We start from the raw sequence: 11,663 nt of genomic DNA, 5'->3' as shown, positions 1-11,663 counted from the left end.
TTAAAACTAGCAGCCTGCAAAAACAGCAATAAAAGCTTGAATGGCTTCGTTTCCGTAGTGCCGGCTCCAATGGTCTCGGGGCACCAGTTTATCCTAAACCTAAAGTATACGCGAAAAACCGATAAAGAAAGCCAAGTGACGCGCGCACGCTAGCTTTCATAAATTTGGTGTTCCTGGGTTGATTGACTTGACATCTCGCTATGATACTACCAAGGTTTTATTCTTTTTGTTGTCCTGTGAGAAAATTTTTCTTGAGGAGGCAGTATACTATTGATTACCTCTTTCTGTGTGAGTGACAACAGCTACGTGGCACAGCTAACTTGGGTGCAAGAACTGTTATCTGGGCAACTTAGTAAGGCTTCATTGCAAATGACCAGTGCGAAACGGTGAGAAACAAGGAAATGCACACACAACAAATCGGTTCGCTGCCTGTGCCTTTCCTCGTGTGTGTGTTTTTGCACGCTGGTCTTTTGCGTTGAAGCCTATTTGGGTGCCTCCCTTTATTGCCTGTTATTTCGCTCCACTGGGTAAGCAACTTGAAGTCTAACACTGGGAACAAAATCTTATTCGGAAATTCCACAGTTATTTTTCCGCCTTGTTCACCAGGTTTTATTTTTTTTTCAGGCCCTTAAACCTCTGTACATACCTCCTTTCTCTACAGGGGCCGCGCTTTTAAAAGCGACACAATTGTCCATTGTCCCAAAAGACGCCGCGCTTTTAAAAGCAACGCAATTGTCCATTGTCGCAAAAGACCACTGCCTTTAGCAGCGCCAGCAAAAAGAAGCGTTAGCGATGACTTTGCAGTACCCCTTCTCCCTTTCTCATTTTAACCTACAAACACAATGTTAAGCACCAAAGGTCCTGTTGTCGGCCCACGACGAGACGCGAAAGCTGGGCTTGGAACGGTGTGTGAACCTCATTGTTCATTGTGAGCAGCAGACTAATGGCGACAGCATCGAGACACCAATCGCGCATGTGCCCACCGGTAGGTATACCTTGCATTCGAAAGCAAGCGGATTCACCCCCACATTGTTGGCTAAATAAGAGAACGCTGATGACGTATCCCTTTGCAAAAGGTTCGCGATAGCCCGCATTTGAACCAAGTAAGTACATTAGCGATGAGTTTTCTTCACTGAAGCAGCTCACAAGCGACGACCAGTACTTCTGCTATAGAGGCCGTTACGAATAATCGCTCAATCCAGCAGTGTTTCCAAAGGGACTTCTTGCCGGCGTAAGAGTCACAAAATTCTTGGAATTTCACCGTCCCTGCTTTTTCAGCAATGACGCCTAGTGTGGCAGTGTCGATCCCCATTTGCGTCGCCTCTTGGCTCTTCTTCGTCACCAGTGGTGTTTGTCACATTCCGGAGGATACGGGAAGAACACGGACCACGCTGTACAATAATGGACCCCTCACGCGAAACCCGTAAGTTACTAATAAGGTCCTTAAACTCGACAGAATTCTTGCGTGTTTGGCGCTTCCAATGTGCGTTATCGACGCCGAGAGAATGAGTTTGTTCCGTAGACAGCGTTGTCACAAAATATAAAAACATTTTCTTTTCTCAGAGAGTTTCGTGAATCGTCGATTTAGTCCTCTTTCGCGAGTAGGTCTATTCAGAAGCTGGGCGCTCAAACTGATTTGTTCTCTCTTACCAACGCGATAGTTTTGTCATCAGAAACACTGCCTCTCAATTTAGTATGCAGAGAAAGAGTGCTGCAGTAGTTTGACAACAAATTTAGAAAGCGTCTCCCCTCACTGGAACTTGTTAGATTTTGGCATAAAAGGGGACATTTATTTGCGCATTAGGGCGGCTCTAAACTGCACGGATGACACTTTAAATGACCTGGCTGCAATACATGAGCGGTCTGAAATGATTTCACAGAGAATCCAACAGGGGCTGAAACCAGAGAAGCCATAGGGGAATGCGGAAAGGCAAGAGCGGGGCTATAGTTGACGTTTCATACTGAGGAAATCGCGCTAAGTGGTACAGAAAGTCGTGAACGCTGACGGACGAAGCGCTTCGTCGCTATGTGCTCGCATGTTTGTGCACCACTTAGCGCAGTTTCCTCAGTAGCAAGAAAAGAGAGAGAATAAATAGGCCATCGTCACGGGGGAGCCGGTTCTTCACTAAGCGCGAGTGCTTCATTTTGCTGGAATAATTAGGCTGTATCATGGGCTCGAACACGCTGGACAGCAAAAACGTATCTGTGCTATGCCGTGAAACAGCGACGGCGTGGTCTGACTCCTCCTGCTGCATCACGATTCTAGGAAAACAAATTGCCCGCACATTTCTGAGAACCTTTGCTGTGGCCGGTGGCGTTTTGATTACTTCGCTTTGTGTAACTGAGATCCATCAGTCGGGGTGCGTTTTAGGTTGCTAACATCGCGATGCAGAAGCACACAGTCATGTAACAGTTTTTAAATGCAGGGAAATTTTTAGGGGCCACGTGAAAGTTACATCAAAAGAAAACAACTACGATCAGTTTTGTCAACGTGCTTTACAACATTTACAATGGGAATTTTGCGCTATTGTTTACGACAAAAGTTGGCGAATATATCTGTATTGATTCCCAGGCACAAAATATTCTTGTAATTTTCAATTGAAAGCAACTAGTTCTGCTCAACTGGAGCTTTCAATTGGTTCAAAATACACAATTGGACATTCTAATTGGATCCAACTGGGAGCTCTAATTTGATCCAATACATTTTTCGCCTGAGTTAGCAAATTAGACTTACTTAGAAAACACGCAGGCTGGCAAAGATGACCACCTACAACCCTAGTCTACTCGAATATTCGTAGAACGTGACATTATTTTTTAAAGCTTGGCACAAGTTGGCTGAAACACCATATAGGATCGAAAGCAAAACGTCGGTCCTTATAGATGGGTGCGGAGCTGGTAAGCACTCTCAAAGTTACGATGCATGCGATCTAAATAGATTCGAAAATAGAAGGAAAGACCGGCTCCGCCGTATCTCAGCTGGTGGAGCACTGCGTGTGACATGCGTTAGTGATGAGTTCGAATCCCATCGGCTGCATGTGGCTGGTTTGTTTCTTCTACCTTCTGCAAATATTCTCCTATTTAAAATGGTTGCACAATTATTTTCCCTTCTAGTAAACTGCATCAACACCATAAAAAAGAACGTTTCTTTATGCTTTCCAATGTTTCAGTAACTCTTGCATTTATTTCTTATTTGCGGCCCAACAAACGCCACATTGGGATGAGCGATGGCATAGAGATAGAGCATTCGCCTCGCGTGCCAGAGGACCGCGGTTTCAATACCGGTGCTGAACAATTTTCCGTTGGACGAGAAAAATCCGACCGTCGATGGAGCTAGGAGTAAGGTGAGGCCTGATCACGGCGACCAAGGCCGACAACGCATCCTATCGCCAGAACAGGATATGGCCACCTTGATGTAGTGCTTGGCCACCACATTCTATATGATTACATGAATTAACCCTCGGCCCTTAGTTCCCAGCGGCTGCGAAGCAGCTGACAAATGCGGTCAGATTTGTGACGCAGCCGAACGCGCTACGAATCTCTCGTCCCGCGGAGGAACAACCACAGGAAATTTAACCTGGCAACGTCTAACACCACAACCTTATCTAGTGAGGCCAGCCTAGAAGTACTGTTCGGGGAACTGTCTGTTATTAAATGGGATGCCAGTGAACTTAGTGAGGTTAGGAGGATAGGCAAATCATATACAATGTTAAAAGGCGGGCACGTAGAGGAATTCAGGATCTCGTTGCAGAACAGGTATTCCTCTTTGAATTTGGACAGCTGAGGACGACGACTTTCGAGTTGAAGGGACGAATGGTGATCTTGCAAATAATATTACGGAGTGGGTCATAGGAGTAGCGGCTACGGCAGCCAGACAGGATACTGGCGAGCTCTCTCAGGAGACGCAAGACCTGATTAATAAATCAAAAGATGAAACCCTTTAATTACATAGGTAGCATTACACTGGCAGATGTCAGAGCTAATCAGTAAGCGTATGGTATCCGACAAAAGGAAATATAATATGCAGAGCATCGAGCAGGCTCATAAGAAAGGAGGTAGCCTAACAGCAATGAATAGGAAACTAGGCATAGGCAGAAATCTGATGTACGCCGCACGAGCCAAGGAGTATTATGTGTCATTATCATTTTGGATAATTTAGCCGCTACCCACATTTCTGCAGTAGCAGAGGTAATCAGGACGCTAATGACGGAGGCTGTAGTGTGGAGGAACTGCACATCCCGCCGGCGAAGAAAGAGGAACCGAGGAAGCTGTTAGGAACGGAGGTAACCTAAAATCGGTCGAGGAAACTATAGGCATCCTTAAATCAGATGTATGCGCTAAGAGACGAGGAGGGCAATGTAGTGAGCAGTATAGACAAGATAGTTAAAGTGGTCGAAGAGTTCTACATTAGAGAGAGGGTTTATTGGCGGGAAATACAGAGAGGTTGGCTGGATAAATAAATATCTGGCCTGCTACTCTGCACTGGGGAACGGGAAGAGGAGAAAAAAGAAGGTCACGATGGGGGATGATGATGATGGGAGTAGGCAGATAAAAAAAAGACAAAAAAAACAAGGCACGCTTTTTAACATCACAAACGCGAGGGAAGGCCCGTGTCGCTTAAAAAGCGTGAGAGCGCTCGCGTTGCCTGTACAGTTTCAGAACTATCTGGCCAAGCGCCGTGGATAAAATCCTCCGGGAGGGGCCTTGTGTCCATAGACTTCAAAGCAGATGCCAGCCTGAGTATTTCACGTGCATACGCTGGGCATGCCACTAAAAGACGTTCTACAGTCTCTACATGTGGTACAGTCCGGGGAGACCGCTTGTACAATTAAGTGGAAGTACTTGCACTTGAAGGCGACATTTAAACTTAGCCTATGTGTTATGCATGAAATAGGGCGTGGTATTCCGCGAGGAACAGAAGAGGTCATCGCCGGATATAGCCGTTTAAGGCGGATGTGTCTAGTGTCTGGCAGGGCCTAGTATCTAGCCGTCGCACTCCTCATAGATGCCGAAAGGAGACAAGTGGTGTCCGGTCTAGAGAATCGCACAGCTGTGCGCAGGCCACTACTGAAAGCGCTTCTTGCTTCAGCGTCGGCGGTCTCATTTCCATCGAGTCCGCAGTGTCCAGGGATCCACTGGAACACTACACGGTGCCCTTTTTCCTGATCAGATGGCAGGAGTCTAATGATATAAAGAGCCAGAGCTTGGTAGGCGGTGTTGCGTAGGAAGCATCCCAAAATTTGTAGCGCAGGTTTAGAGTCAGTGAAAATGCACCACTCCTGAGCGGTTCTTCGCAAATGTGGCGAATCGCTTCCCGAAGGCCCACAAGCTCTGCAGCGGTTGAAGAAGAATTGAGCTGAGCGAGGATTACCAAAGCTGCTGTTGATGCCTTTGGTGACACAGATCCATCAGTGTATACGTGCACACAGTTGTGGTATCCTGACCAGATGTAGGCAAGAGCAAGTTGCTTCAGTCCGCTTACCGGCATTAGCGATTTCTTTAGTATGCCAGGGACATGCAGGCATACTGAAGGCTGAGCCATCACCCATGGTGGCTGCAAGGGATGATGCGGCAAGGCATAGTCTGATGGCAATTCGGATTTATGGCAGCGCAGTGCACGTGCAAAACTGCTGTCCAGTCACTCATCAAAAATCTTCGTCAGCGGGTGACAGCGGTGCCATGTAAGCGCGCAGTTCTACACAAACCTATCCAGTAGCCATTGTAATCAGGAGGTTAATGAGAGAGGCAGCTTTGCACAGCAGTTGGACACCGCCCCAGTAACGAGAGAGGAAATAATGAGAGTTTTAAGAGCAGCTGATGATGATCAGGTAAGAGCCGATTTGTTGAACGATAGTGAAGAGATTGTGCTAGAAAAACTAGCTACCTTGTATGCGCAATGCCTTTGACCTTGAGTGTACCGGAATCTTGGAAGAACGCTATCTTTATATTAATCCTTAAGTAAGGTGAACGCCAAGGCCTTGAATACCTGCAGGCCGATCGCGCACTGCCCGTTGCTCGCAGGGTATTTACTGAGGTAATTGGAAATAGAATTCGAGCAACCTTATACCTTAGTCAACCTAATGATCAGGTTGGCTTTCCTAAAGGCTACCCGATAACAAGCTACATTCACACTATCAGTCAGGGGATAGAGAAATGCGCAGAATATAACCAACCCATATATAGGGTTCAAAGGTTACGAGAAAGCATTTGACCAGTCGGAACTACCTCAGCAGTGATGCAATCATTTCGCACCAGTGCTTGGAAGATGATTACAGAAAGGTACTGGAGAATATCCATAGCGCCTGCACGGACACTATAGTCCTGCACAAGAAAAAGTTACCAAATCAGAATCAGTAAGGGTGGTTGAGAAGGAGACACTATCTCCAGCACTATCAAGTGATCCAGCGTAACCTGATGTCCCAGGCAAGATAAACAGACATGTCCATTGGAGTCCTGAAATAAGGACACCACCCGCAGCAAAAGACTTCGTCCTTATTTTGAATTACCAAAATATGTTCCTACTCTACTCCACCACCACTAATCGCATATATATAAGAAGTATATAGAGAACTGCATTGGCAAGAGTCGGGGATAAAAGCTAATAAGGAATACATTAGTTGTCTGCAATTGACTGATGACGTTGCCTTTCTTAGTAAATCAGGTGGCAAATTGCAGAGTACAATTGAGTACCTAAACATGAAAAGCAAAATGGTAAGTCTAAAAATTAACATGAATAAATCTAAGCTAATGGCCAATAGTCTTGGATAGGGCACCGCAGTTTACGATAGGCAGCGGTGCCCTGGAGGATGTAACCGCTGATCGTAGCACGAGAATGAAATAGTTGGGAGGTTAGTATGGAGCGGAGTTTATTTGGCAGGCACTCTCATGTCACGAATAGCAGCTTATCAGTACCCCTGAAGAAGAAGGTATGGAGCAGTTGTATTTTGCCAGTGGACACCTATGGGGCTGGAGCCTGGAGGCTATTGAAAAGGCTTGAAGTAACGTCAGGGACAGCGCAACGAGCTATGGAAAGTAATATGACAGGTGTGACGTTAAGAGACAGGAAAAGAGCAGAGTCTATTAATGAACAAACAAGAGTTAATGATATCGATAAAAGAGAACGCAATAGCAGCGAGGGAGGGGGGAGGGTAGTTACAGACACTCATGTGAGATGATGACATCAGGAAGTTCCCAGGAATAAGGTGGACACAGCTGGCCCAGGACAGGGTAAATCGCGGGGATTCAAGAGAGGCATTTGCCCTTCAGTGGGCGTAATTAAGCTAATGATGAATGCCACATCTCCCTGTTCTTATCAGGTGCGAAATGAAGATATTGCCACGCTGCTGACTTTCTGCCGGCGCCACCTGGAGGTTGAACTGTGTTCCCGAGCGCGTGGCCGAACGTCTTCTTTGTCCAGAACGAGCGCGGCGGTGTTGGCAAACCTCGCCCGAGTGAACAGCTTTGTTCTCTGTATTTTCGCCGGTGACATTTTTGGTGGAGCCGTGCTGGGTATCATCCCATGTACGCTGACCGGGACGATAGCCCTGACGCTTCTCCCCGACGAGCAGACGCCTCACCTGTCCACAAAGCGAGCCGTCGCCTGCGAGGCCTGCAACCCGAATTTGAGCCACTCACGATTCCTGCTCGGGCCATGACTTCCGCCACTGGCAGCCAGACAGGTCAGTCCTTCGGCAGTGCCCCGCCGTTCGTCTTTCTTGCACCTCGGTCGCCACCATCCTTCCACGGCGACCGGTTCGAGGATGTAGAAGATTGGTTGGCCGGTTTTGACCGTGTGGCCGCGTTCAACCAATGGGACGACGAGCGAAAGCTGCTGAACGTGTACTTCGCACTGCAAGACTCGGCGAAAACGTGGTTCGAGAACCACGAGGCGTCCTTCTCTAACTGGGCAGCTTTTCGCCGCGAGGTGCTCTCCACGTTCAGTTCGAGCGAGCGAAAGGAGAATGCCGAACTTGCCCTTCGCTCCAGGTCACAGCAGTCCAACGAGAGCGTGGCCATGTTTATTGAGGACATGACCCGCCTCTTCAATCGGGCCGACCCAGCCATGCCCGAAGCTACAAAGGTGAGGCACCTTATGCGTGGGGTAAAGGAGCAGCTGTTCGCTGGCCTCATGCGCGACCCTCCGAGAACTGTCGCCGCCTTTGCCAAGGAAGCGACGACCATAGAACGTTCCTTGCAGGAACGGAATGCCCAGTACGGCCGTCAGGCAAATGTAGCGGCCGCTCAGTACTGCACGTCCTTGCCAGGCCCCGGGGATGAGGCGCTGCGAGCGCTTGTGCGGAGCATTGTCCGCGAAGAACTGCGACACCTCCACTTGAGTGCTCCGTCAGAAAGCGTACCTTCGACAGGCGATGTTCTCCGTGACGAAATCCGGCGAGCGGTGCAGCCACCCCCAGCACCCCTTTCGGAGCCGCACCTAATGTCCTACAGCGATGCCCTGCGCCGACCTGCCTCGGCGCCGCAAGCGTTTCGCCCCGTTGCCGAACAGCCACCACCCCATCGTTACGTGCGTCCCATCGAGCAGCAGCAGGACCCGTGCCCTCCATTCCGCAAAGCGTACGTGTGGCGAACGTCCAACGATCGTCCGCTCTGCTACCACTGCGGGGAGCCCGGCCATGTTCTGCGGAATTGCCCGTACCGGCGGATGGGTCTGAGAGGATTCCCACCGGACGCGCCTTGACCGCGCTATGGTGAAAGACCGCGGGACATAGAGGAGTACCTGAACTCTCAAGTGCCGTCCCCGACCTCACAGCGGCGACAGTCGCGATCGCCATCCCCGAGGCGCTTTGCTACGCCCAGTCGGCCCTCAACCTCCGGTCAGTTCGGAGGCACGTCCCCTCGGCGGGAAAACTGAAGACGGCGTCCTCCGGGGGTAGGGCCGCCGCCGCTGCACGAAGTAAACAGCCTCCACCCGACGATTGGACGCGACGGCCCGAGCGTCAACGACCCGATCCGACGACCTCACCGACGTGCTGCGAACGATTAGTTTCCGCTGAAATTTTAGTAACCGTCGACAGTTATGAACTGACCGCACTCGTCGATACCGGCGCTGATTTTTCTGTGATGAGCAGGGAGCTAGCCATGACACTCCGTAAGGTTCTGACGCCTTGGTGTGGACCCGTGATCCGCACTGCCGGTGGCCATGTCGTGACACCAATCGGCGTCTGCACTTGCCGCATCCAAATCCGTAGTCTTACTTTCACCGGCTCCTTTGCCGTGTTAGCTGACTGTTCAAAGGACCTCATACTGGGCATGGATTTCCTTCACGAGTATGGTGCGATCATAAACCTTCAGGAACTCATGGTATCTTTTTCCGCCCAGCGAGCCGTTAACACAACCACCGAGCCCTGTAAAGTAATGTTGCGCATATGTGACGACCACATAACAATCCCTCCGCGAGCCAGCAAGTTCGTCACAGTCGAGTGTACTGACAGCACCGGCGCTCTTGGCATTGCTAAAGCGAACATGTCCCTGCTACTCGCTCGGCAAGTTTGTGTCGCCCGAGGCCTAGTAGACCTTGCCAATGGTCGTACCGAAATCTTAGTCACGAACTTTACTCGTGAACCGCAACATTTGACGAAGTCAGAAGTCGTCGCTTATTTTGACGAGCTTGGAGAGTGTACGAGGCAGTGCTCTTTATCCACCACGTCAGACCTCGCCGACGCGACGGCTACAGCCATTCCGACTGACGTGAACCCGCACCTCTCGGCCAGTCAGAAAAACTGCGTGCAAAGCCTAATCTATTCCTTCCGCGACTGTTTTGCGGAAACTTCCAAGGTCCGACAGACGCCGCTTACCAAGCATCGAATTGTCGTTGCTGACGACCAAAGACCAATTTGCCAGCGCCCTTATCGCGTGTCTTCCAAAGAACGCGATGCCATCCGCCGCCAAGTTACACAGATGCTCCAGGACGACGTCATCCAACCTTCCACTAGCCCCTGGGCATCGCCTGTTGTTCTCGTCACGAAGAAAGATGGCACCCTCAGGTTCTGCGTCGATTACAGGCGCCTGAATACCGTCACGAAAAAAGATGTGTACCCTCTGCCCCGCATTGATGATTCCCTAGACCGCCTGCGCCATGCCACCTTCTTTTCATCCCTTGACCTCCGCAGTGGGTATTGGCAAATAGATGTCGACGAACGCGACCGAGAGACGACCGCCTTTATTACGCCTGACGGTTTATACGAGTTTAAGGTACTCCCTTTTGGCTTGTGCTCGGCCCCTGCCACGTTCCAACGAATTATGGACACCGTGCTGTCCGGTCTGAAGTGGCAGACATGCCTCGTATATCTTGACGATGTCGTGATCTTCTCTGACACGTTTGATGAGCACCTAAAACGCTTGCGTGCTGTTTTCGAGGCCATACGTTCCGCTGGTCTCTCTCTCAAGCCAGAGAAATGTCACTTTGCATTTCAAGAGCTGAAGTTTCTTGGTCACATTGTCAGCGCACGAGGTGTTAGTCCAGATCCCGAAAACACGGCCGCCGTAGCTGCCTTCCCTAAGCCAACAGACAAACGGAGCCTGCGTCGTTTCTTGGGCCTCTGCGCGTACTATCGCCGGTTTGTTCCCAATTTCTCCCGGCTAGCAGAGCCTTTGACCCGCCTGACGAAGGATTCTGAACCCTTCATCTGGGGCCAAGACCAGGACAGCGCCTTCACAGAACTCAAGTCCTGTCTGCAGTGTACGCCTGTGCTTGGCCACTTCGACGAAGAGGCCGACACTGAACTGCACACTGATTCTAGTAACGTTGGCCTCGGCGCGGTCCTTGTTCAGCGGCAGGATGGTCTAGAACGCGTGATTGCTTACGCCAGTCGCACTTTGTCCCGTTCAGAAGTCAATTATTCCACAACGGAAAAGGAATGTCTAGCTGTGCTGTGGGCCGTTACGAAATTTCGTCCGTACTTGTATGGCCGCCCGTTTCGGGTCGTGAGCGACCACCATTCACTCTGTTGGTTGGCGAACCTGAAGGATCCCTCGGGGCGGCTTGCTCGATGGAGTCTTCGGTTACAAGAATTTGATGTCACCATCGTGCACAAGTCTTGCCAGAAACACAGCGATGCTGACTGTCTATCCCGCGCCCCAATCCTGTGCCCCACTGACGAGTCCGACGACGATTCCGCTTTTCTTGGTGCTCTCACCACGTCCACCCTTGCCCAACAACAAAGGGCCGATTCCGACCTGCTGCCCCTCATAGAATACCTTGAAGGAATCGCCCCATCTCCACCTCGGCTCTTCAAGCGCGGACTGTCATCGTTTTGCTTGCGCGATGGGGTACTCTACAAAAAACTACGGCCCAACGGACACTGTCTATCTGCTTGCAGTGCCAGCTGCGCTTCGTGACGAAGTTCTGCGCGCGTGCCACGACGACCTTTCTTCGGGCCATCTCGGGTTTTCCCGCACGTTGGCGCGCATACGCACCAAGTACTACTGGCCCAAGCTTGCTGCGGTTGTCCGCCGTTACGTCCGAACCTGCCGAGAATGTCAGCGCCGGAAGACGCCACCGACTAAACCAGCCGGGCTCCTGCAGCCTATCGATCCCCCGCGCCTCCCATTTCAACAGGTCGGCATGGACTTACTCGGTCCGTTTCCGGCGTCTTCCATGGGTAACCGGTACATTGCTGTTGCCACTGACTATCTCAGCCGCTACT

At 50.4% G+C, this 11,663-nt stretch overlaps 1 protein-coding gene across 1 annotated transcript in view; it reads left to right on the top strand.

The window, feature by feature from the left end:
• The first annotated feature begins 924 nt into the window (after nucleotides 1-924).
• LOC144119174 (uncharacterized) overlaps nucleotides 925-11,663 on the top strand; it is a 35,064-nt gene continuing 24,325 nt past the window's right edge. Inside the window, exons 1-2 of the mRNA XM_077651867.1 lie at nucleotides 925-985; nucleotides 1,279-1,423. Of these exons, the coding sequence (XP_077507993.1) occupies nucleotides 1,281-1,423 (143 nt within the window). The 5' untranslated portion in view covers nucleotides 925-985; nucleotides 1,279-1,280. The remainder of the gene's footprint in view (nucleotides 986-1,278; nucleotides 1,424-11,663) is intronic.

The sequence above is a fragment of the Amblyomma americanum genome, chromosome 2 (assembly GCF_052857255.1).
Source record: "Amblyomma americanum isolate KBUSLIRL-KWMA chromosome 2, ASM5285725v1, whole genome shotgun sequence".
NCBI classification, from domain to species: Eukaryota; Metazoa; Arthropoda; class Arachnida; order Ixodida; family Ixodidae; genus Amblyomma; species Amblyomma americanum.
The sequence above is the reverse complement of the archived record's forward strand: the minus strand, read 5'-3'. Positions and strand labels throughout refer to the sequence as shown.